The sequence below is a fragment of the Cryptotermes secundus genome, unplaced genomic scaffold (assembly GCF_002891405.2).
Source record: "Cryptotermes secundus unplaced genomic scaffold, Csec_1.0 scaffold813, whole genome shotgun sequence".
NCBI lineage: Eukaryota > Metazoa > Arthropoda > Insecta > Blattodea > Kalotermitidae > Cryptotermes > Cryptotermes secundus.
In genome coordinates, this window is record NW_019735471.1 from 1,436,599 (window position 1) to 1,464,465 (window position 27,867).

At 41.6% G+C, this 27,867-nt stretch overlaps 2 protein-coding genes across 2 annotated transcripts in view; one reads left to right on the top strand and one right to left on the bottom strand.

Annotated features, from left to right (window-relative positions):
• The window catches only part of LOC111869407 (RING finger and transmembrane domain-containing protein 2), a 198,754-nt gene that overhangs the window by 44,541 nt on the left and 126,346 nt on the right, over nucleotides 1–27,867 (top strand). The window lies entirely within an intron of this gene.
• The window catches only part of LOC111869419 (LIM/homeobox protein Lhx8), a gene marked incomplete at its 5' end in the record, with an annotated part of 103,908 nt that continues 85,252 nt past the window's right edge, over nucleotides 9,212–27,867 (bottom strand). Inside the window, 2 exons of the mRNA XM_033753426.1 lie at nucleotides 9,212–9,246; nucleotides 12,556–12,761. Coding sequence (XP_033609317.1) covers nucleotides 9,212–9,246; nucleotides 12,556–12,761 — 241 coding nt within the window. The remainder of the gene's footprint in view (nucleotides 9,247–12,555; nucleotides 12,762–27,867) is intronic.

Below are 27,867 nucleotides of genomic sequence, written 5' to 3' on the forward strand. Positions count from 1 at the left end.
TCTCACAGTGTCATCAGCCGATCTGCGTCTAACTTTCCGACGATTAACATGTCAAAATATTTCAGTAATATAATTAGAAATTAATTTGGGAAGAAGTGATCGCCTACTTTCTTTTGACACGACGCGGACGACATAGAAAACGACGCTTCCAATAGTTTCTCGTTGCCACGGGAACGTGTTTACCGAGCCATCGTATAGCAACGCTAGGGGACACACACATAAAACTCATATACTATCCTTTGATACGACACGGACCGCATAGAAAACATGTCTAAAAATTCTATTGTAGTTTGTATTTGTTGCCGTGGGAACGTGTCTACCAAGCCGTTTCTTAGCAAAATTTATGGGATACATATGCAGACACACAGACTGATTGGAGGAATTTATTAAGTAGGCCTTGAGATGGGTTCAGGTGCCATGATATATATACCAAGTTTCATAAAGATTGATTCAGGCATTCAAAAGTTAATAGGGGGGATACATAGACATACAGAGAGATAGGAGATTACATAAGCCTACTTTAGGAAAGTAGAATAAAAGTATCTCAGTTCATAGATACAGAAGATATGCTACTAACAGAAATTTTGTTCTTTTCCTCGGTCAGAATTTTGTTAAAGCCCAACTAAATACACAAAATTTTATTTCGTCAAAAATTTGAAGATAAGGCGAAATATAATCAAGCGTGACTCATTTCTTTATTCCGTAAGAATTCCTGTTCAGGAATACTGCATATCTCAGGAAGCGATGACAGATTAATATAGAGCAATAGTGGATTAATGATTAACAAAGGAAAATAGGAAAGAAAAACTCACAGAAGCTCAATTCACAATGAACTGTCAAGATTTCTTCCTGAACCATTGATATTTGAGGCTTAAGTCATTACTCACTATCTAAAATGCTTTGTGAACTTGAAAGTCAGTTAACAATTAAATTCAATAATTCTTCACTAACCACCGATTCATAAGGCTCAGCATATAAAATCTGTCAATAATGCTTCGCGAACCAGCAATTCTTGAAACTCAGTTGGCTATTAAATATAAATAATTCCTCATTAACCAGTGATACATGTAACTCAAGTCATGACTGACTGTAAACATGCTTCGCGTCAACCAATTATACTTGAACCTCAGTTAACAATTAATTGTTAAGAATTATTCATTAAACAATGATGCCTGAGTCTCAGCAACTGTCAACAATGCCTCGTGAGACTCCATTCAAGATTATCAAGAATGATTTCTTTAACCAGCATATCTGAGTGTCGGTTCGCAAATAGAACCTAGATGTACCTAATGCCTCTGGTAGATGGGGGAAATATCAGGTACCGACGGCCTACCTCGTTGGCTGAACGGGGCTGATAGCACGCACCAGTGCCGGTAGGGTATGGGGACAGTAGAAATTAAAGGGGGACGCACAATGGACCAATAACTGGTCTAAGTGCATGGGGAAACCCACCCCCTCTAATAATAATAATCATAATAATAATAATAATAGATGTACCTATCAAACCTGAGACTCAGTTCATGATCACTTGTAAGGAACGTGTCCACAAGCCTCGTAAGGACATAAATCAAACGCGACGCCCGTTGTTCTGACTTCTCCCAGCGTCAGAATAAGAGTGTAGTGCTGAAGAAGTTCTTGTAGCAGTCCCCTATCCCCAGTGCGTGTCTGAGATCTACGAGTACTATGTTAATTTGTTGTGCGCGGCCCTATCCTCTTGTGGGTGCAGCAACCTCTCCACCATGGTGTCAGAACATGGGGGGGGGGACCGGTTCCCATGAAAACTTTTTGGGCTCGGCAACTCTCAATTTGTTTTGGTGATGACACCACAAATCATTTGCTCCTTGGATCATTTTTCGCGTTTTGTTACAGCTGTTATATATTACTGTGATCTTTCACATCCAACAGAATTATTGGATTTTGGGTTCTCACAGCGGCGATCATGAAGAATTGTGTCTTCTTGAATATAACGCCGCGTAGTCTGGTGGTAGTTCACCATTGCTTTCGTAGGAACGCATCGCCTCCATCTTGAGGATGCAGGAAGAAAGAAAGCAGGCAAGTGCTGTGACTGTGGTTTTCTTCTTGCTGGTTATTTGCGTGGCTTATTCTTAGACCCTGATGATGGAGGCGGTATATTCCTCCGAATCATCAGTCAACTTCTGCTGGACTATACCGTATCATATCTAAAAAATATTACTCTTCAATATTACGGAGTGCTCCTGTTCTGTGAGTTGGAATAGGTGCGGTAGGTCTACTTACACCATTTCTAATTTGTATTCAATTGTGTTATTCCTGATCAGTTAAAACGTTCATGCGTATATATTGGCATGAGTGGAAAGAAACACTCCAGTGTAGTGGATGTAAATGAGCTAATTTACAGATGTTGTCTTTGTATAATTATGTTTAATGCAAGCAGTGAAAAATTCTAGTCCATGGAGCTAGGCGAGGAACAGAAGAGAATTTTGATGTCTACCACACAGAGGGAAATATTCGCCCTTCAGGGAAAAGCGAATACTTGTACATATATTGCAAAAGAATAGACCAAATTCCTGAAACGAAGCTCATATTTTATAGGAAGGAGAGAGGCACGACGAACATAGGAAGGCCAAGGAATGGCTGCGACGTCGGCGAGGTCTTAAATTTATTCTATGAAGAGGATCGAAAGGGAGGCAAAATAAAATGAGCTACAATAAAAAAAAGAACAAAAAACAAACTCCGTAGCCTGTACTCCTCAATGGAACTATACCGACCGAGCGTCCGCCGCTTGTCGGCGAAGTTAGTGCCAACTTTTGCGGGTAGAGGGTGTCACGTGGTCAGTGCAACGGATTCCCAAGGCCGTTAATCTCGGTTTTCTAGGATGAAAAATGGCGAAGGAGAGGATGTAGGAAACGGAAACAAAGAAGAAAAACAATAAAGAACGGAGAAGGAATAAAAGACAAAGATGGAAAAGATAAAAAACAATGAAAATGTGAAGAAAACGACACGAAAAAATAAAAATGGAGGACAAAAAGAAAAAGGAGGTAAAGAAGGAAATGATAATAAGCGAGAGTATTTGAAACTGGGTCAGTGAAAGGCGTGGGTCAGATGTGACCCATGTCATTTGCCTGGACAGCCATGAACATCGGCTGCCACTGAAGCATATCCTGCACACTAACCACGGTTTAAACATCCCTAATCGATTAACTGACCGGTTAAATTCCGTCCCATGACAACATAGCCCGTGTAAATAACGCATTTCGTTGCACACCAATGGGCGGGCAGCTTTATGTCTCACTCAAGGTTCGAGCCCCGGCAACTATGAAACTCGTTCAGTCACTTCTAGTGCATGATTTGTAAAGTACAGTGTAAAGCAGATTTCCCCTGTTGTCCAGCGTTCCTTGGATGTAATAACAATCTGTGGGCGCTATGGTCCATGATGAACATTTGCCTCTGTTTTACAGTTTCTAAAATATATAGACATTCGGTAGGACTCCTTGGGCGGAAGATCAGCCCGCCGCAGAGCCGCTACCTTCACAAAATTAATGTAAAAATTCATGCCTCGAGTGGGGTTTGAAGCCATGACCCCAATATTTGAGTAAGCGAAGACATTTCATGCCTTAGACCGCGCGGCCACTATGATCGTCAGCGTTCCATCAATGCATCATATAATTCGTGTTTTTTTCCCCTTGGCACTATAGCCCCAGTTGGCCTAGGCCTACCTCCATTAACTTCTTCGTTCACTTCGGTTTTTCTAGATCTTACACATTCGGTAGGACTCCTTGGGCGGGTGATCAGCTCGTCGCAAGGACTCTACTTGTACACAAACACAGAAAAACGCACACACACAAACTAAACATCCATGCCCTGAGTGGGATTCGAACCCACGATCCCGGTTTCCAAGCGAGCGAAGACAGTACATGCCTTAGACCGCTCGACTACTGTGACCGGCGTAATTCGTGTTTAGGCCTAAAATTTTCCTAGATTGGCTTCAAGAGCCATATTCTCTTACCGGTTATCCGCTGTTTAACAAAGTCCCTCTAAGAGAATTCCCAGGATATACTTCGACAGAATCCAAATGTCCTTCCACCATTAATCCCCCGTTTTATCGCCAGACCCATCAGGTTCCATCAGCGGTCGACTCTTTACTCTCAAGCTATTATGCTTCTGAGTGAATTACAGAGGTGTCAGGTTTGAATCTCGGTGGGGTTACAGTTATAACCACTGATGTGCTTCGTGGTTATAATCAGTTCCTTTGGACGAATGTTAAAATAGTAATTCTGATTAGGTCACAATCATTTTCTTTTGCATATTCTTCTCAACAAGTCATTCACTAACCGCCTTAGTATCGACTGTACTCGTATGGTTTGTGATCCTAACGATGTCCTTATATGGTCCTCTCACAGATGCTTACACTTCTGGACTCTGAAAGTCTTTATGAATAGTAAGTGGAAGAACTGACAAGGGAAAGTACCAGCAAAATTTCAGGCTGTAACTCGAAATACATGTATAGGTCTGAGAAAAATCACGAAAATCTTCGGTTAGAAAAATCAACTTCCGAACCGAGAATCTAACCTAAGAGGAATGAGTGGTAACTGCGCAGGCGCAACGTACAAATAAGCAGTAGAAATTACTGACTTTTATTCCGGATGTGCCCGGTTCAATCCCCTATTTGGCAACTGATTATTCTGACAACAATAGTAGCTAAGCCAACACAAAATTAGTAAGCTGCCCTGAATCAGATAAACAGATCTACTGGTCTCCCTCCTTTCTTCGATATCAAAGTTCATAATTGCCATCAAATATCAACTGACATCAAATAAATTTAATCACTCATCGGTTCTACAGACCTCCTTTAAAACATTCGCCCGTTCTGCTTTATATTTTTCTTTTTCTCCATTTTTTCAAGTTCAGCTGTCGTAAATAATTCTCTGCATCTCCCGGCTATATACATCTGCACATTCCCACGATTGTTCTACGTTCTTGATTATTCTGAAAAGGTTTATTAGCCACCATTACTTGGATCAGTTGTAGTCAATTGCTTCAACCCCACCATCTTTCTATTAAAATGCAATAATTGTTGCTTTCATAGGTATGAAATATGTTTCTCTTTCTAAAGAACATAGATTGAAGGTATTTTAAGTCAGGGTTTTGAGGGTGGAATTAGTTATTAATAATAAAGAATTTGTGGTGTAATACATAATCCAAAGTAATGTAAGGTACGTTCCGAGTCAGTTGCAGAGAGTTCACGGGAATGCTATTGGCGGCGCCACTTGTGGCATGCAAAAGATTGGTAAAGGAATACAAGAAAAATAAGAGAAGTCGACAAATTTTATGAGAGATTCCGCTGAATTTCCAAGCAAAATAACATTCTGGGTAGGGTTGAACTGTGTGAATTTGCTATGACGGTAATGAACATTCTGGTTTCATTAAAAATAATTTCAAATCAGTTAAAAACTATCAAACGCTGAAGATAATCTGTGTCGTATAATTGTCTATGTTAATTTTTATGTTAAGAAGAAACATAATTATTGAAAACTATGAACACAAGACTAACGTACCATTTGGTCCCTTTACTCGAACTAGTGACCACCTACGTGAAAGCTGCATTTATAGATATATATAAAAGGGTCTCCACCCACTCATAAACCACCCTTACAGATGATGAACAAGCCTGTTGAAGTTATTACCTCATGCAACAACTTGGGCCGGCGACCTTTTGAGCACTTTAACACGATTTCCGATGATGAATTTCAAATCTAATGCAAGTGGAACGAAGCGCTGAACGCGCCGGTCAGGCAGGCAAGCCTCCGGATCGATGGCGCTCGGCATTAAACAGGGAACTGAAGGGGACTACGACCTCCAGGCGGCGCACAGCACGCCCCAGAATTCGTTCCACATTACCACAAAACTGCTGCAACTCTGCATATCAAATCCGCTCACGTTTATAAGGCCATTATCTCTTCAAGTAAATATTCAATGACATTTTGTCCAAGAAGCCTTTTTTTATTCAGTTAATAAATGTGGTTATTTACATTTCGATAAAAGATAAGCGCGAAGAAAGCAGTCTTCTGGGATTTGGCACCGTGTATATGTGGTGTTAACCGACGTTTCGGAGGAACGTATCGCCCCCATCTTCAGGGTAGAAGAAAAAGTATAAGAAATCTGCAAGCGACAACACCGTGAGAAACGCCTTTACCGTTTCTCACGGTGTTGTCGCTTGCAGATTTCTTATACTTTTTCTTCTACCCTGAAGATGGGGGCGATACGTTCCTCCGAAACGTCGGTTAACACCACATATACACGGTGCCAAATCCCAGAAGACTGCTTTCTTCATAGTCACCGCCGTGAAAGCCTCAAATCTTACAAAGATAAGCGCGTTTCGTTTCGCAGAAAATTATTCTCAATATTTCGTTATGATTACTGTATTTAAATTTGATTCATATTCACAGCTGCTGGATTACATATGGGTCAAAATTGCAGCTGTTAAATTGCATATGAATCATACTTACAGCTGTTATATTACAGGTAGTTATTACCTACAGCTCTTATTTTACATGCGGTACATAATTACAGCTGTAAGATTGCGTATGATTCATAACTATAGATGTCATATTATATATGGTTCATAAACTCAGCTGTTTGACTACACGTGGTTCATGATTACGGCTGTTAGATTATATATGGTTAAAAATTACAACTGTTAGATTATACTTGGTTCTGTTTCACTACAAGTGGTTCATATTTACGGCTGTCAGATTATATGTGGTTCATAATTAGAACTGTCAGACTAAATATGGTTCATAATACAACTGTCAAACTAAATATGGTTCATAATTACAACTGTTTGAATAATATGGTTAATAATTACAGCTGCTGGATTACATATAAGCTAATGCCTATACAGACCAAACCAGCAGATTTTATTTAACATATAAAATATGGGAAAATAATATCATATTGACATATTACGATGCCTAGGTTAAAGTATGATTTAAAAGCATAATATAGCATTAGTATCCACATCTTTATATTGTACTTAACACGCTCCATGGAGATATGTAGGGTACATGATAGAAATTTCCATATGCGTTTGATCTCGCCAAGCCTCATTCACTTCTCTCAAGCGGTGTAGTCTTAAAACTATAAGGTAGGAGGAGGTCCGTCGCGCAGGTCCAGCTTACAAGAAACGGACGCGAATCGTCACACGAAATCGCTCTCTTTACTTAACGATACGTCTGCACTTCTAACGCGGATCTGAACAACCAACTGCTTGCCAAACGCACATGCTTGAAGCAACCGGCGCTTCTACCTTGGAGATCGGAAATTAAACCGCCTGTAAGAACTTGTTTAACATCTCTGTCTTTAAAAGAAGTGCCAGGGCGGCGCCTCGGAAACCCCCCAAAAAACACTAGGGCGCTGTCCTGGCTCGCTTACAGCTCTCTTTTTATAAAAAATGCGCCTTAAATCATTGGATGCAGATGAACCGAGGTAGCTTAGTCACTAACATGACTTGCTATGGGTTGAACGACCAGGGTTCGATTTTCTAGGGGGCAGGGATTCTTCGTCACAGCGTCCAGCTCAGTTATCAGGTACACCCAATCTCTGGTAAGACTGGTACCAGGGCTTTTCCTTATCTGTAAGGAGATCGGAGTTTGAAGTTGACCATTCAAATTTATCTATGTTTCAGAATGAGTGGGGTTCTTTCACTTCCCCATACGCCTTTATGACACGGGACTTAAAATTAGGGACCATATGGATAGAGAAATTTGCAAAGTAATAATCAGTATTCCTGATTCGTATCCAGTTTTCCTCAGCTATAAGACGGCCGGGTCTTGAGGCTGAGTGCGCCAGTGCCTAGGATAAGAATGTGTGGATCCTTCGTACATCTTCATGGTGGAGTACTTAATTAAGCACTTTACATTTACCTTGGTAAATAATCAGTTCGAAATTAGGTGTAAGGAAATAGTTTTGACCTAGTTGGAAGTACTATCCAAGCATTAGCTGTAGCAGTTCTTAGTGTCCGTGAACGCATGATAGAAGGACCATTATTTCAAGATTTCTTTTAGAGAAGTTGAGACTTAAAAAGTTATTACAATTTTAATCGTTTCAGAATAAGGAAATGTTAACACGTTCAGTATTTCTTTCCTGAAATTAATCTGCTCTAAGCATTGAAATACCCGGCGGCCTACATAGTGCCTTAGGGCTTCATATATCTAGTGCTCTAACAGGAATCAATCAATATTTTGAACACTACACAATGTTTAAGTTGTGTACAGTAACTGAAACTGAAAGTGCTTGATCAAAATACGCGATTAAAAGTCTGCTTAGACTGGGAAAAGGAGTCGACAGAAGTAGCCATGTTTTCCAAATGCGTATTTACTGTCTTGCATCCGCCATTGTTATTGGTGTTCATTCCCAATTTTAAGTAAAAGACAGTGTATTTCATAGAGGTGATCATTTTTTGATCCTAGATACGAGACTTCACATCCAGAAAACATTGCTCCTAATACTTCGTCAAACATTCAAAATACAGATTTCTTTGTCGCATAGAAGTTGTGGAAGTAAATGAAGCCTCTATTTCATTACTTGTCAATTTATATGCAGAGCTATTTTTAACTAAGTAGAAACAAATCGATGGCTTTCATATAAGACATGAGTTCTAATTTAAACCAATGCTAACAGAAAGTAAATTCGCCCCCCCCCCCAAAAAAATGTAACATTCTGTAGGTAGGATAAAGCTGCCCCTTAATCGGCCGTGGAGGACCATATTGGTGTGAGACGTCGAGACTCCCACATTTTCTAGCCAATCAGTTCAGAGATGGCTGTGAAGTTGTCAAACTTATGCTCCTGCCACCCCTTATCACCAGGAAAATTCCTGGTACTCATTTTTGTTAGAGGCTGAGTCGACCCCAGGGCCACAACGTGGCTGGAAGGATTAGGTAAGGAATCGAATCGGCGACCTTCCGGCTTGTAGCATAGTGCCTCAACCAACTACGATAGATTCTTGATAAAAACAGTTACTGAAGTGGGTTCAGAAACAGAACATGCAAACAGGCGGATGGTGGCGACACCCTCTCTGAAAGGCGTAGGTTATGTTTCCTGCATGGACAGAATATAAATAACTTGTAACGAGTAAGATGAAATATAAACACGCACGTGGTTCACACCAACTTCCTTCGTCATTAGTTTTGAGTATGTGAAGTTATCTCTAACCAAGCAGATATAAATATTAGGCTCAAAACACGGAAGGTCCGCCTAGTATGACCCATCCTGCAATAACAAGAAATTACATCTGCAGAAAATCATTACTGGAGCCAACTATTACAGGTATGTCTCCGTGAATGTTATTTTCTTTTCATTGTTACAAAATGCATAGGAACTGCTGTAGAAAAATTATCTTAGAGAAGATAAATTCTACTCCTTGTTTGTCGTCAGCAATAAAATGGCTCACGAATGCGCAAGCCCAACAGATGGTTCCCCCTTCCTCAGTTCCTACAGCCACGTAACGGAATATTACTGCAGCTGGAAGGATTAGGTAAATTGAAAAATCCAATGACATCATCTGGAATCGAAACCATGACCTTTCAGTTCGTAGCATAGTGCCTCAACCGACTAAGCAACCGCGTGAGAAGAATCAGAAGGTACCGTGCTGGATTTGAGGTTGTGACAGAGGCGGTTATGTAGAGGTAACGTAGGCTGGCGTAAGTTCGCTGATGTGGCTTAAGAGTAAACCAAGAAACTCACCAGCAAGAAGCAAACAACCCCCCCTCCCCCTACACTGAAGAAGTTCCTCCGCGACTTTTGTGAACTTTGCTACACGGCGTAACATCACAGAAGGCAGTATTTACCAAGTAGAGCTTCGTGTGCAGTTACTTTAAATTTATGAGTATTAAAAATTATCCATATCCTTAAGTACCGTACCAAGAGGACTTGCCCAAGGATCACAGACGATAGAAATATAGTTTCAAGCTCCGACCACCTGTAATCAGTCCTAGGAATGATCCCCCTCACTCCCGAATTTTTGTTGGACAGGGGACTGTGTGCGACCCAAGAATGGCTATAAACAATTTCATGAAAAAAAGACAGATATATTCTTCCGCCCTTATCAGAAATCGAAACGTAGGCCGTTACTTCCAATGATAAGTTTATCATGGCCCAAGGACACAACATCGATTGTCTCCGTAATTTCAGCTCAGAATTTCGTCTTTTGAAAATACTGCGGGGATGGTACTTCCAATTCTGAGCTAGTTAGTGTTTTGTTACTCACCCTGTGCCTCACAGGCTTGCCTCTCCGTAACAGCGCATTCATCTCCTATTTAACTCTTTTTATATTCGAATTTCATTTTCGCTTCTTTGGGGCGGTAACGCGATTCTACTAACCACCCTCCCTACAATACTTCTACCCTCTTGATATTTTCGCCATCTCTCTGTTGTCATCCCGCCATAAATCATCACAATTAAATAATCTTTTGGATACTAAATGGGGTGAATGCGCGGTGAATTTAAATGTGGCAACATTTATCAGGTTAATATGGGAGGCAATAGGCATTGACCGCCAGGAGACCCTTAAAATGTGAAGCCCTTGTATGTTTAATTCATTTTACATACAGCTGTTTTTATTTTATATAACGACGCTGTCTCCCTTACATAGTTTTATAACGCAAAATATGATGGATATAAATGATTTTTAACTACGGGAGTGGCCTATTTTAACGCAGGGGTACTATAAAATTACTTGTGTGTAGTAAGTGCAAAACCATATGGATTTCAAACACAGTTGGTGGTATCAGGACTGGGAACTGAACCAAGAACCTCACAAATACGTGTGAGACTTAACGTTACGTCATTTTGAGAAAACTTGATGTTTCGGAGGAACATACCGCCTTCATCTCCAGGGTCGAAAAGTTGGAAAAGCATGAAACCAGCATAAGCAGGCCGCAAGTCGAGCGAAGTTTAAACATTTCATTGCGATCTTCAGGGAAGCGCTAGAATTATTTCTGAATAACTTTTTTTGGGGGGGGGCGCATATAAGCCTGTTATTTCGCCACAACATTCAGGAGACAAAAGTACTGTGACGAAGTGTCGGAATTCAAAACTATGTTTCTTTTTTTTTTTTCAGGATTTGATAATTTTCCGCCCATCATACCGTGACGTTAACTTCCACGTCACTGGATTTTTATAGACACTTCATGACAATCGCTCAGAGACACAATTACCGCGTGAATCTTCTTGTGTGAGTTTAAAACAAAAGTCCCTAAAATGTTAACTTGGAGTTGGGAGCCAATAGTCACAGCAGAACGACAATTTGTGGGACACAGTACCCCCTAAGCATAATAGAGGCTTGAGATGGAATCTTAAGCCGATATGGTTCAGCTACAAAGGAAGGCAAATCTTATATATTTTATATGATACACATAATAAAACTGCATTCTTGGTACCTCTTGCCATTTATGTCTTAAACTGTATACGAGGTCTAGCAGGAGATGTGGTTCTCAGTAATTCAGTGTCCTACTGGTCATTCAGTCCTAAACAATTCCAGATGCTGCCGGAGAATTAGCCCTAAACCGAATTCGAGAGTTTGGAGATGAAACAGTTTCAGGCCCTTTCGGATGTGTAGCCTTAAATCGAATTTAAATACATTTGAAAGTAAAATAATCTATCCCTGTCACAGGCCGTGAAGGGCCGTAGGATTGTGAGACGTCGAGGCTCCCACATTTTCTGTAGATAATCAGCTCACGAATGGCGGGAAGTTTGTCAGCCTTACGCGCCGGCCGCCCTTTACCTCCCAGGAAAATTTCTGGTACTCACTTCTGTTATAGAGGTTGAATCGAACCCGGGTCATAATGCGGCTGGAAGGATTAGGCAAATTAAAAAAAAAATCCACCTCATCGGGACTCAAACCCGCGACCTTCCAGCTTGTAGCATAGCACCTCAACCAACTATGCTATCGCGTGCCCAGTTTAAAGGCACGTTGAAAGTATAATCCTAAAGATTTTCTGAAGAATATGTGGCCATAATCTGAATTCAAATGCTTGGAAATGAGTCCTGAATTACCAGGTCCTTCCGGAGATTTTCTCTAAATCTAATTCAAGGATATTCTGAAGATGCAGTCCTGAAGAGTTCCAAGTGCTACCGGAGAAGTAGCCCAGAAGAGCTTCAGGTCCTTCCGGAAACTATTCCTAAATCTAATTCAAGGATATTCTGAAGATGCAGTCCTGAAGAGTTCCAAGTGCTACCGGAGAGGTAGCCCAGAAGAGCTTCAGGTCCTTCCGGGGATATGGCCCTAAACCCAATTCGGGTATATGCTGAAGACATGGTTTTAAAGAGTTAGAGGTCCTGCACCAAATGCAGCTTTTCATCTAATTCAGGTCCTTCTGGAGACGTAGCCTAAACCGATTTAAGTGATTTTCTAGAGATGAATCCTAAACGGTTGCATATCCTACCGGAAACTCATTTCGTCGTATTACTGAAAATACACCCCTTTGTAGTTTTACGTCCTGTCGAGGATGTACTTCTGTATACAGTTCGAGAACCGTCTGCTGACTTCAAGTTTTCCGACCATGCAACTGTGTACGTTACCTTGGTGCGTCTTGCCGGAGATGTAATCTTCCTTGCAGATGAACTTGTTGTCGTCCAGGACGTAGAGCTCCTCTCCCGTGCTCAGTTGCTTGCGACACACCATGCACGTAAAGCAGTTCAGGTGGAACACTTTGTCTCGCGCCTTGCGCACCAGGTCGCTCGGAGAGATACCCTGAGAACAGCCTCCGCACTTGGTGCCGTACCTCCTGCAAGAAAACAACAATATTCTGAAATTTTCAGAATTTCATGTGTGAAATGGATAAATGGTTCGAACAATTAAAGACGAATAAATGAAGGCACAAAAATAGACCTTAACATAAATGGATGTACAAGAATATGGGTGGATGTATACGTGAATACTGCTCAGGGCACAGACAACTGCTCTTCTCGCGGACTGATTCTTCTTCCTCTCTTTTACTTTTATATTCTACTCTCTCTCTGTCTCTCTCTCTCTACCTCTCAGCATTTCCTTCTCCCACACTCTGACCTTAGAATCAGGTACTGGCAATTCCAATTTTCCATTCAATTTTTCTTTCAAAGCGGCCCTTTAAAGGGCCACTGCTGTTTGCCTGCGACTGATTTACTTCGAGCCCCTAACCCGGAACTCCCGTTCCTTACATCGTTACTATTTTTATCGCTTGGCTATCGTGTCGATTGAGGCAGCAAATTCTTCCGAAACATTTATATATACCTACCAAACTATATGGAGTAGTTAGTTAGTTATTGGAGAGGGTGGGTTTCCCCATGCACTTAGACCTGTATTAGTCCATTGTGCTTCCCTCTATGATATTCTACCAGTCTCTATATCCTACTTACCATCAGTCCCGCCCAGCCAGCGAGACCGGCTCTACTGGCTGAGAGGTATCTATAATGCTTCCTCCATCTACCAGAGGTATTAGAGACNGGACCCACGGCTTAAAGTCCCTCCCGGAGGACTTGTTCCCTGAATTTTTCCGCCCTTAAAAATTCGACGACCTCCGCCGGGTATTTGAACCCGCGTACTACGAGTCATGAGGTGAGAACGTTACTACGGAGGCCGCTAACTATATGCAATAACAGAAGACAGTATTTTTTGAACGATGGTTAATGTTGCATGTGGATAGGTGTGATAAGGCTTCCGTTTTGAACTTATGTATTCATATTCAACCCTTAAAGGGCAACGGCCATATATAAATATTGAATAACACGGTTCTTACACCCCAAGAAGAACACGAATTGCGGTTACAAATGCAAATATCTTAATTACAGTTAGAAAAGTTCTTAGTTCGCAATACATTGAAACCCATGAGCGGACTCTGTGATCGATATGCAGACACATGAATGTAAAAACAAGAGGTATAAATAGTTACCAGTGACATAAAGGCGCAGAATATATGAGCCATGATGTGTTTATAATAGATTCAGGTCATGCAAACATAACGACTCCACTATGAACCGGTACTTTACAGGGGAAAGTTTTGTTCCTTTACGAAAGTAATCAGATGCTTCGGTCAGAAACTTCCAGGCCCAGACAGTCGATGTTGCGACTGACTTGACGGTCGGGGCTCGACTCCCGATAGCGGAAAGGTATCTTCCTTGTCTCCACAGCGTCCATACCGGCTTTGGGGCCCACCCAGCCTGCTGTCGAGTGGACATCGAGGACTCTTTCCCACCGGGAGTAAAGCCTGCCACTCATGTACATGTATTGCCGTGGTGGTGCTATACCTCCACTCCTACACGTCTTCATGGGGCACTGCTTAATTAATTAAACACAGAGAGAGCTTTGAGTTTTACTTGCAGAGCCAGCGTGTGTAATTGGAGGCAAAAGCAACTACTGTCGAATATATGGATCTAGATTTAGACTGAGGCGTGTAATTCGGACAGAAACGGGCCAAATGAGAGTTCTGGGTACCTGCAGAAGCGACAGCGATGGACGAAGGGAAGGGATACCTGTGCAATTAGTAGCAGTGACTTCTCTAGGCAGAACCATCCGCTCAGTTTCCACGACTCAGTCTCGCACTATTTCACACTTGTGGATGAAACGTGCCTCCAGCGTGACTCATAATTAGGGGTCCCTTAATCGTTCCCCCATGTCATCTATTATGATTTTCAAGAATTTACTGTTTCTTCAAAAACACTCTTAATTTAATCGCCATGAATGACGACATTATGACAGATCTGCAGTCTGCGGGCGTCTTATTTTATTAAATGACGTTAGAGCAACTCTTATTAATGCATATAGGATATTTGTGGAAAAGCCAGAAAGAAAGAGACCAATGGAAAGACCAAGGCGTAGGTGGGTAGACAATATTAAAATTGATCTTAGAGAGATAGGATGGTATTATATGGATTGGATTGATCTGGCTCAGAATAGGGACCAGTGGAGGGTTCTTGTGAACACGGTAATGAACATTCTGGTTCCATAAAATGCTGGGAAATTCTGAAGTGCCTGCAGAATTAGCGGCTTCTAAAGAAGAGCTAAGCTCCGTGAGTAAGTAAGTAAGTAAGTAAGTAAGAGCAACTGCGTGACTAAGACTAGAAATTATGGGATTTTAAGAATAGAAAGAATCGTTTGTGCTTGGTGTTTGGCCCGAGAAGTTCAGACTCAGCTTGTGGTCTCCTGAAAGGCAAGTAGGACGGGCTGCCGCTCTGCTAACTCTGTGGGCATTTTTCAATATACAACGCAAAAAGGTGTTAAATTATTTCTGATTTATTTATGCTTTCTTAACTTCATATTTTCACTTATAAGGGGTAGCGTGATCAATAATTGTGGATTCTACATTTGATGATTAGGTTTATTTGATGTTACTAACACAATTACATTCGGTTATAATAATTCACATATTCAACTATTTCTGAATGTCGAATCCCCTCACTGTTTTCTACATCTTCTGTACGTCACTTCTGTGACAGACTTCTCGCTCCTCGCTTCTAAGTTCTGCTTACGAATGCACCCTGTTTCATATCTGCTCGCTGTACTGACTAAGGGACACCGAGTCGAACAGTTAGTCCCTCCGTTGCCAGGAAAACGTCTTTACAATTTTCACCTAGACAATAATGCATTCACTGCTATTATTGCAGCAGAAACGTGACTACCGAGCCATTGTCTAGCAAGGGACGTCCGCTCTGACTTCGATATTCCAGCTTTAAAGCGGCATGTCACAATATTATAAAATTTTAGTCGGAAACATTCCAAGGAAAAGACCTCTTGGAAAACCTAGCGTAAATGTACAATAATAATAAAATGGATAATAATTAAATGGTGTGTGAACTGCGTTGTTGTAGCTAAGTATAGTGACCAGTGGTAAAATCCTAAAGAAAAGAAAATATTAAATTCTCAGGTTTTATAAAACGAAAGACACGTCTAGATCAGTTGATTTGGATCAAAAGACGGGCTATGTTGCATGGACTCACTCCACTGCATGCAAGATTGCGCGTGCGTGGGTTGTGGGTGGAACTTGGGTCCCCTCTGCGGTAGCTGCGAAGATGAATGTTTGCTAGGATGTCCTGCCGTGTATGCTCCTGGATGTTTAGCAGTGACTTAGAGTAAAATCAGTAAAAGTATATCAGACTACACAGTGTCATATCTCGCAAGACAGAAACAGAAACAGAAACAGATGTTTGTTTCCGAGACGCCTACTGCTCTATGAGTAACCAACAGGAGGAAAGTCCAGTTTATTGCACAATAACATTTGGCAGAGTGATTATAGTTCTCGTCCTGTATTCACAAGGAGCCGTGGGATCTCAGTGGACATAGCGACAGTCTATGGTCTAGACGGATGGGGTTCAATTCCCGGCATAAATATAGCATCTAGACCGGTTATGAGGCCCACACAGCCTCCTATCCTATGTGTACCGGCGACTACTTCACCCAGGGTAAAGCAAGCGGAACGTGAAGCTGACCACTCATCTTCATTAAGTGGTAGTAGTAGAAAGTGATGGACCTATACCTCCATTCCCCCACGTATCTACAGAACTTTGGTTCAATTTCGACACACTATACTGCGTTATATCTCAGAAGACAGAAATCTTAATTTTTATGTATATTTCTTACAGGAAATGCAGTCTTTAAAGAGTGAATTCTGTATGAATTGGACACAAACCCCAGACGTCACCTTTTGTTCCACTGCACAGAATCACTGAAGACCGCCATTCGACTGCTATCCCAAAGTCTGTCCAGTAGCTTGTTTCTCCCATGCGGGGCAGGTATATTATCGACGCGTCACGACGCTACGGTACAGACGACGACGACAGAGATATATATATCATCGTCCCATCTCCCTCTGCCGACCTCCCACCCGCCCCAAAGCAAAACTTCTAATTCACTTTGGAATGTCTTCATCTGACTCCGGGAACCAACTCGAACCATTCCAATGCGGGAAACAGTGGCTTATGTACATTCAGAATGTGACAATTTTAAAACAGTTTGAGAAAATTAAATTTTAATTCAAACTAAAAAATTCTGAAGTGTTTTAATGTATACCACTGAGTACAACATCGAAAGAGGGAGCCCATATTGCTTTCATCCAACTCACAGGTTAAATCAGCGGTTTTGAAATAGTGTGTGTCAGTGACTGTCCGTCAGTCATTACTAAACAGTGTTTGCTCTGTCACTCTGCCTGACCCTCACCCTATTCAACAAACTTAATTTCAGTGTCAGTCACAAGAGTAATACTAATAATAAATAATGATAATGTTTATTATAATAACCTTTAAAATAGTTCTGATAATGAAATTGTAATTATATAATAATTTTTACAATATTTAAAATATTAGTTGAATTAATTGTAAATTGTTTAATTTACTTTCCTACCTTCTTAATGATGGCATTGAATGTGTTAATGGAACTATTAGTATTATTAGGCGTCGGTATAGCTACTGATTATAGGCTGGAGGACCGAGGTGTCGGAGTTCGAGTACCGATAGGGGCAAGAATTTTCTATTCTCCACGTCGTCCAAACCAGCTCTGAGGTCAAACCAACCTCCTATCCAATGGGTACCGGAGGCTCTTTATCTGGGGGTAAAACGGTCGGAGCGTGAAGCTGACCACTCACCTCCAACTAGTGCCGAGGTCAAAAATAGTGGCGCTATAGCTCTACTCCCCATACGCCTTCATGGCGTAGTGCTTAAGTAGTTAAGCACAGGGACAAATTTATCTTATTATTATTATGATTAATATCATCAATATAATTACCATCCTCTCCGTTAACGCGACTAGGACAATTTCTGGTGTGAAAGCGGCAGGAAAAGTTATGACATATTTTAAGGCCGCGCCATAGCTCAAGCGGTTAGTCGCTGGCTTCCCACCGCGGCGGCCAGGGTTCAATCCCGGGTCTGGTCAAGTGGAATTTGTGGTGGACAAAATGGCGCTGGGGCAGGTTTTCTCCAAGTACTTCGGTTTCCCCTGCCAATCTTCATTCCACCAATTGCTCCACAATCACCCTCACCTATCATCTGGGGCTGGTACAATAGGCCAGAAGTGGCCGCAGTACAAGGGACTTAGTCCCACCCCACTAGCATTACATTATGACATATTTCCCTTTCCATGCCTCGTTGAGAAGAGATTGAATAAAAGATTCAGGGTTTTATCAGGTGCTGCCATCATACTGTACATTTTCTTTGACAATAAAATATATAAAATAAAAAGATTTGAGGACTTATCAACGTTCTTTTCAATAAAGCGATTTCATTTTATTCTGCAGGCCCTGATTACACTCAGTAGGACTAACAAATTTTATTCAAGAACACAGCAATAGAATTTATGTCTATACGAGAGTGGTCACTGGAAATCATTTTATTCACGAATATAGAGGCGGCAAACCTTTGCTTGTTAACTGCTGAAATGGGTGGACTGTGATTTAGTTTCTGTCTGTCCGTCCGTAGATTGCGTCAGTTTCATTTTTGGATGTATATGCCAGATTTCCGAGACAAGGCTAATATTTATCACACAAAAAATATTCTCCCCCATACATGCAACATAAATTTTACTTTCTTAAATCTAAGCGCTTTTTCACCGAATCCCCCTAAAATGATCGCCACAGAAATTGGTGACAGAAGAAAATATATACATCTCACTGAAGACTAAAACTTTTTAAATATATTTTAATACATTTTCATATCTATATGTTTGTTAAGGCGCATCACATTACTCGTGTTCGTGCTCGTGCTCGTGCTCGCCAGGCTTGTGCTAGTCGGGAGACTCGTCTGGCTTTTACTTGTGCTCATAAGTCTTCGTCCACACTACTTAAGTTGCTCGCCAGGCTTCGGCGAGTGAGGATCCGTATATTTACTCGTAGTGTGTATAGGCTGTAGTCGTATTTTAATTTATTGGCTATAGTTTTTAAATTAAAAATTTAAAATGTGCTTGTCTTGTGATTTGTCATATCGTCCACATTACTCGCGAGCATAGCGAGTCACACAAACACGCCTTTAAGTTAACTTAGTTGCTCTTTCTTTGGCTTTACGATACATTAAGAACTTCGGCCTCCTTGCTGGCTTGCTTTCACAAATTTCCTTAGCCCCCTCCGTTCGACAGGTTCCAATCACATCCTTCAGACGCTGAAACCTTCCTCATGTAATATCCGTTGAAAGATCAGAGACTTCATGCATTTCCTCAGTTCTTTGCCAATTTTCATCCTCCAATCCCCGTGCTTGATTGCTGAACCATATCTCTCTCTCTCTCTCCTCTATATATATATGTCTGTGTGTGTGTGTCTATAGTCTTCGGACCTTGGCCGATTTTTCAATTTCTTAATCCTATACACAGTCGGTAGGACTCCTTTGACGGGGGATCAGCCCTTTTCAAGGCCGCTACGTACACATAGAACAACACAAACGCAGAATAAATGCACACAAACATCCATGCCTCGAATGGGATTCGAACTCACGATCCCAGTGTTCAAGCTGGTGAAGTCAGTTCATGCCTTAGACCGCGCGGTGACTGCGATCGGTTACAGGACCATATACTCGTACCTTCCTCAAAATGTTCCTGTCCCATGTGTTTAACATAATTTCCTACATTTCAGATCATTAAATCTGTACTTATATACGTATTTATGTCTGAAGTAAGTACAACCCCTAGACTAAGGAGCGTGCAAAATCAAAAGGATCGCTTTTGAGGATAAAAAATGTGAGTATATTTCCACTGTCTCATGGCCCTCTCTTAGATTCACTACGGTAAGAGATCGTCAGCTGTCAGTCACGGTCTGTTTACAGACATCGGCCAAGCATTTGCATGCCGTAATGATCGGTGAAGAGAGATTCGAGGATTCGGAGAATTAGGGACCACACCGATAGAAGGGCTGGCTCTATGTGTTTCAATTCACGGGCAAAAAAATGCTTCTTCAGCTGTCATGGATACTGCCCTGCGACATTTCTCTCTTGGTTTCATTTAGGACACTGTCAGCATCTAGACAGCTTAGCGTCGGGACTACAGATGAACGGTGAATTGAAAAGTATTTGGAAGGACGAGATGATCGAGTTACTATCCCGAAATATTTCCTAAAGGGACTGAGGAAAATCATGAAAGTCTCCAAGTATATCGAGTGTTCTGGTCGAGATCCGAACCGAGTATCTCCAGAATATGAATATAGAGCGTTAACTGCTACCGTTGCTAAATTCTGTCTATTTCTAGAGCTGCATTTGTTTTTTGTTTATTTTCATGTAGAGTTATTTGAAGATTCTCATCACAACATCAAAATATAAATAAATTAATTTGAACTCCCTAATTATTAACTGATTTATTTTCTGTTTCCTTCGTCATATATATGTATTTCTAGTTAAGTATTATGTTTTTACAATTTTTGTTTGATTATTTTTATTACAGTGAATATGTACTGTAAATTTTCGTTTTTCTTTGTGGAAGTTAATAAAAATGTAATTATTTTCGTTAATAACATTTTGTTTTATCCATAATTTATGTTGTATAAATAAATATAATTTATATTCATTTTCTTCCTGTCAATACAACATTGTTTCCAGCAGGTGGAGAGGCTGTCTAGAACATGTTTCGGCACATGTGTGCCATCTTCAGGCCATGTTTTTAGTTACAATTAATGTACTTAGCTTGAATTTACTCAGTTTATATATGCATTCTTCTGTATATCTATGGCTCTACAGTCCTACAGCCCTTTGTTGGACTTTGGGCGTTTTCATACTCGTACTTTTTTAATCCTCTACACAATCGGTAGAACTCCTTGGAAGAGTGAGCAACCTGTCGCAAGGCCGCTACCTGCACACAGGACAGCACAAAGACAGAATAAACACACAGAGATCCATGTCTTGAGTGGGATTCAAACCCACGATCCCAGCGTTCAAATGATCCAAGATAGTTCATGACTTAGACCGCGCCGCCAATGTGATCAGCTTCTGTACATTTATGCGTTATATATTAATTTTAATTAACTTAAAACAGAACCTGAAAAAGGCACGCATATGCCGAAAGCTGACATCCTAGATAGCAAACCGACATACTGTAAAGAGCACTGCGTTGACAGGAACAAAATAAACAACTTGTATTTTGTTTGATGATAGTCATATTGCGCAAATAAATAAAAATAATATACCGCAAAATATTATCAGGAAAAGAATATAGGAAAATCAGAAAAGTTGACGCCATCCTGACGTGTCCCTGCTGGTATGATATCACTTCGATATTTCTTACGAATCCTTGGATAAGAGCACGCGGTCCTTCGCATCGCGCCAGGACAACGCAACAGAACACAGACATAAGGACACATAACCATGCCCTGCCCTGGATAGAAACATATGATCCCAGTGTTCAGGTATTTTAATTTTGCGGTCATTGTGCCAGAAAAGAAACACTTAATTCACTTTTTCAATGAAGTTATGAAATCATTGCAAAGTAAACGTATGCTTTTATTTTTACCAGAAAACCCATCTACATACCTTCTTATCTGTCTCTCTCTATACAATCTTGGCTTCTCAACAACCGGTAGCTCTAACTTATGTCACCTCGTTAAGGTGCCCAGCCTACCCATTTAAACGTACGAAATAAATGATGGAAAAATGTATCTTGTAGTCAAGAATCATCTACTTATAAAGTAACGATGAAGCAGCTCCTACTTCAGGGTAGAGGAGAAACATTAACATCAAGAAATATTATTATTATTTATTATTATTATTAGAGGGGGTGGGTTTCCCCATGCACTTAGACCAGTTATTGGTCCACTGTGCGTCCCCCTTTAATTTCTACTGTCCCCATACCCTACCGGTACTGGTGTGTGCTATCAGCCCCGTTCAGCCAACAAGGTCGGCCGTCGGTATCTGATATTTCCCCCATCTACCAGAGGCATTGGAAACTACTTGGGCGAGAAATTGTTGCCTGATTTATCTCAGAGGTCTCCTAGAATTTTTCCGCCCTTAAAAATTCCACGACTTCCGCCGGGTTTGAACCCGCGTACCTTGAGTCATGAGGTGGGAACGTTACCCCTAGACTACGGAGGCCGCTTAACATCAAGGAGTATCAGAAACTGCATAATTTACGGATCTACTGAAGGAATGACTTGCAAGGCTTATAGGCTTTCTGGCCTGAATCAGTGGCAAAGAACAACGAAATTATGGTTAGACGATGTACATGACCACCCAGAGCAGTATCCTGTACCGTGCGGTTTCGCTTCTTAATGGTTAAAGAGAATTACGATATCACTTAGCAACTTTTAAATTTGTTGCAAGTGATACCGTGGCACTGAATATGAAGATTGCTGTGTTCTGGAATGTCACACTTGTAGAAGTTTAACGATATTTCGGAGGAACATATCGCCATCATCTTCAGGTCGAAGAATAAGCCAGCAAGTAGGCAAAAAAGGCAAGCAGACCTGCTTTTTCTTACTGGTCGTTTCCTTGGCTTACTACTCGACCCATAAAATAGAGGTTTGTTGCTACGAAACGTCGATAAACTTCTGCCACATTATATGACGTCACATCACAGAAGACCGTATTCTTCAGATACTAAATGTGGTTTATATATTGTCACGTGTATTAGTGACTATAGACGGGGTTCGGGTTGGTAATTGGATTTATTGACCATTTAAATGTCTAACTACAAATCATTATTACACTGTTGCTGATTTACACACTCCAAATCACTGCCCACTACTCTTCTCAGTCTATTTACACTGTTCTTCACTATCGCAGGAGCTATAGAAGTCTCACTAAATTACACGTTCCCAATATGACTGTACTACAGCACATGTAAAGTCACACACTAAGTCTTCTTGGTACAGTCTAATTCTTTCGACTATCCGCTCCCTGAATTCCGATCTATGATAGACTTCGATTCTTATTCTCGAATTCTCTGTTATACTCCGTTGTGCGCCGTTGTATTCCAATTCTCCTGACCTTTCTGTAGTCCTACAGCTCCTAGCCTCGGAATTCTGCTCACTTATATGGATGCGGCACGGACAGCGCACCACAGAAAACAGCACCGCTCTCAGAGGCGTGAGACAGCGCTGACAGAATGCACATCATAGCCTTGATATTTACAAAGGGGCCTGGAACTTGGCTGGTCACGCAGCATGAACTTTTACTGCAAGAACCAGTGAAGACTCTCTTGTTTACACGTTAAAATAACGGTACAAGCCTGAATATAAGACTACCCCCCCCCCTTGGTTTTCCCCAGTCACAAAATCAGAAAAAATTTCTTGACAGATTTGAATATGGCATTAATTCTGGGGGTTGTAAGCCAAAAGGAATATAAACCAAACTATTAAGAAATAATACATTTTAATTTAACACATTAAATATTAGGTTAGGAATTTGCATAAATATAATTGGAATTAGCAACTACAACTTCTCTGCCGATCACAGCGGCCGCGCTAAAGCACGAACTGTCATCGCCTGCTCGAACACTGGGATCGTTTGTTCGAATCCCACTTGAGGCATGGATGTCTGTGTGCGTTAATTCTACGTTTATGTTGTACTGTGTATAGGTAGCTGCCTTGCGAAGGGTTGATCCACCGTCCAAGGAGTCTTACGTATTCTGTATAGGATTAAGAAACTGATAAGGTTGCGAAGGTCCGCAAGGGCTGCAGAGCCATAGAGAGAGAAGGAATTAGGACTTCTCGTAATCATCCTCTTTATATTTATTCTCAAGGACCCGAAAGCAAGGCTACCCTTCTCTTCTACGGAGCAGTATTTAAAAGAAAACATCGCCCTATATTCGGGCTAATGCTATAGACAGCAAATGATCTGTAGTAAGCGATATACTGCCGGTCACGGTAGCCGAGTGGTCTAAGGCATGCACTGTCTTCGCTCGCTTAGAAACCGGGATCGTGGGTTCGAATCCGACTCAGGGCATGGATGTTTAGTTTGTGTGTGTGCGTTTTTCTTTGTTTGTGTACAGGTAGAGGAGTAATATGTAGAAAAACCGCAGTGAACGGAGAAATTCATGGAGGTAGGCTTAGGCCCACTGGGGCTGTAGTGCCAAGGAAAAAAAAACACGATATACTGCATGATAAATCGACAGACCCACTGATAATGGAGTTGCCTGTTACCCTACTTTTGTAAAGACCCAGGCCTAGTTCGAACAGCCAAGCGGCCAGTTCATGTTACTCTTCTAAGCATTATTCGCGTTTCGTGTCAATCAAGAACGTCAGCAAAACTAACTTTTAATCTGTGGAAATTATTCTGCCCCCCACAAAGCCGTATAAAGATTTGAAGGGAAGTACAGTGCGGTATAATGGACCGCACTAAGTTCCGTGAAACTAGAAGACTTCCGCTTCGAGCCGCGACATGCTGAACAAGCTGATATAACAGGATGAAGGTGATGGATCTCGTGCCGAAAGCTATGGGCATTCTAGAATCGCGCAATTAATAGTAATACGAAAGTGTTGCTTTTCAGTCAGATGTTACATAATGTAACGTGTTTGGAGTAAGTACTTCCATGGTAGCGCAATAACAGTGAGCCGTTGCGTAGAGAGTGCCAAGGCAACGAACGTGTCTCCCCGGAGATGAACTGCACAGAGTTCGTTACGCCCGTTACATGACAACGTGACTATCGAAATCGTAGCAACGAATTGTCGTTGAGTAACAACCCCAAAGAATGTTCCAAGAATATTCCTGGTTCTCATTGTGTTCCTGGGAGGTAAAGGGTGGCCGGCGCGTAAGGCTGACAAATTTACAGCCATCTGTCAGCCGATTTTCTAGAAAATGTGGGAGCTTCTACGTCTCACAACCCTATGGGCCTCCACGACTTGTTAACAGGGATACCTTTACTTACTTTACTATTATAGAAGCGATTTGTTGTTCTGACAGATATAAATACAATCGTACTTACATACGTACACAGCGACCTCCGTAGTCTAGGGGTAACCTTCCCACCTCATGACTCAAGGTACGCGGGTTCAAACCCGGTCTCTAGGAGACATCTGAGCTAAATTACAGGCCCTTTCCCTCCCAAATAGTCTCCAATGCCTCTGGTTGATGGGGGAAGCATCAAGGTACCGAGGGCGGACATCGTTGGCTCTACGGGGGCTGATGGCACGTACCGTTACCGATAGGGTATGGCGACAGTAGAAATTAAAGGGGGATGCACAATGGACCAATAACTGGTCTAAGTTCATGGGGAAACTCACCCCATCTCACAATACGAATACGAATACATACATACACAACAGGATGCAGACACTAAGCTCAGTAAATAACACATTGGAATGAATGTAGATGGAAGTGGTCGTTGCCTGACTTGAGCTACTCTCCCGTCATTCACCTGGAGGGACTAAGGAATAAACCGACGAGGTCAGTCAGGATAACCAGCGTCCCGTCCAAGATTTGAACCTAGGACCTCCCGAATGCAAGTCAAAACACATTAACTCTGAAGCAACTCTCTCGGTACCTTTAGTTTATATAACTAAATATGTTACAGTCATAGTATTGCTTTATGGACATTCTTTAAAACATTACTGAGAAATTTTTCTGGGAACTTTCAGAGGAACGGAAGACTTAGGCCGAGAGAAATGAATCAAAGTGGTTTAAGCCGTCACAGACTAAAACGAATGTTAGAGAATGTCACAGCGATGCTGATCTATATCTCAGGTCATTCCAATTGGCAGACCATCTCCAAGCGACACAAAATCGATAATTTTGTTTTCATTTCAGATTGGATTCGAACCCATCACTATTAGGGCCTATATATTTGAATGATCGTTGTTCCTTGATCCCAATTCAGGTAAATGTTTAGGACATTTCTCTTTTCGAAAGCCGTGATCTAATGTTCAGGAGATCTGTCGATCTAGCACTTTAACCGGAGATTGTTTCCATATCTTTATCCTGTAATTTGTAAAAGGGACGACACTGAGGCAAGGCGTGACGTAATAAACCGCCTTATACCGTAAATATGTGCATGGAACACCAGAGAGGCCAACAGGTATTTATCTCCACTCGAACCCTGAGAAGTGGGAACTGTGTTAACACTACATTTCGGAGTTAGCAAATTACGGTCCATTAAAGTTAAAGTTATTCCTATTCTTAACTAATTAAGCGCTACGCTACGAACGCGTATGGAGGGGTGGCTGTATAGGGCAACATTTTTCTTGACCTCGGCGCTAGATGGAAGTGAGTGGCCAGCTTCACGACTCTGTCGCTTGACCCCCTGGTAAAGGGCCCCCTGTACTAATTGGATAGGAGGTTTAGTGGAACCCAGAGCAGGACTGAACGACGTGGATAAGAGAAAGTTCTAGACTCTACAGAGACTTAAACTCCGACCCTTCGGTCCTCCCACCCGTAGCCAGTCGCCATACTGAGTGAGCTATCTCGCTCTAAAATGCAATCCTTGACTGAGTTAATTTATTAGTAATATTTAATAGTCCTGAATATTTGTCCAATTACTTTGTAAGGTCCAAAACATCATGCAATCGTAAAAAAATTAAGTAAGGACGTAGGCTTCAAATGTTTGAAAACAAAGTAGGATAAAGGTAACCTTATCCTTAACTATTATTTTTTTATTGCTAGTGGGGTGGGACTAAGTCCCTTGTACTGCGGCCACTTATGGTCTATTGTACCAGCCCCAGATGATAGGTGAGGGTGATTGTGGAGCAATTGGTGGAATGTTGATTGGTAGGGGAAACCGAAGTACTCGGAGAAAACCTGCCCCAGCGCCACTTTGTCCACCACAAATCCCACTTGACCAGACCCGGGATCGAACCCGGGCCGCCGCGGTGGGAATCCAGCGACTAACCGCTTGAGCTATGGAGCGGCCTATCCCTAACTAACTAACTAACTAACTAACTAACTAAGTAACTCCATGGAGCTGAGTTGTTCCTGTGAAGCCACCAGGCGCCGATTTATTCAAGATTTTTTCCAACAGTTTACGGAACCTGAAGGTTCATTACCGTATTCACAAGAGCCCTCCACTTGTCTCTGTCCTGAGCCCAATTGTTCCAGTCAAAACTATTTCTGTGTAGAATTAATTACGCACCAAGATATAGAGGTGTATGACAGTTACACTATAGGTCCACCTACTCTTAACTCGGCACTAGTTTGAAAGAGAATCAGCTTCACGCCCCGGCCGGTATATCCCCGGTAAAAGTTCTCCATATGTATTTTGTAGGAGCCCGTGTGAGTCCAAGAGCCTGTATGAACGCTGTGTAAAAGTAAGTAAGTAAAGCTATCCCTTAACAGGCCGTGGAGGCCCATAGGGATGTGAGATGTTGAGGTTCCTACATTTTCTAGAAAATTTGCTCATAGATGGCGGTAAGTTTTTCAGCCCTACGCCCCGGCCGCCTATTACTCCCAAGGATATTCCTGGTACTCATTTCTGTTAGAAGCTGAGTCGACCTCAGGGCCATATTGCGGCCGGAAGGATTAGGTCAAGTAAAAAATATCCAATGACTTTATCGGGACTTGAACCCGCGATCTTTCGGCTTGTAGCATAGTGCCTCAACCAACTACGCTACCGCGTGCCCCGTGAAAGCTGTTTAGACCCCTTGGCGGTGATCGAGCGGAAAGCAATATGCTCATGATAATGTAGGGAACTGAGATGGATTAAACACTCAAAATGAGTAATTCTGGACCTTGTTGTGACCCCAAATGGTTCGGAACTGACCGAGCTCGGGTCTATATAAGGAAGTACAGTTTTAGTGTTTCCTTTCTCTTTCAAGTCCGTCACAAGATATTGTAGGCAGGTTCAGCAAATTATGTTGTGTAAACTTTCCTTGGAATGTCTCCACACAAACTTCCCAGATGTGATGGTAACTTTGAGCAAACTTCCGTGTTTGTAGTTCGGTTAAATGCTTACATGAAAACTTGTGAACACCGCTGAAGCTTCTATGGCACGCGCATGCTCTTTCAAGAGTTCAGCACTTCTTTACAAGCTGG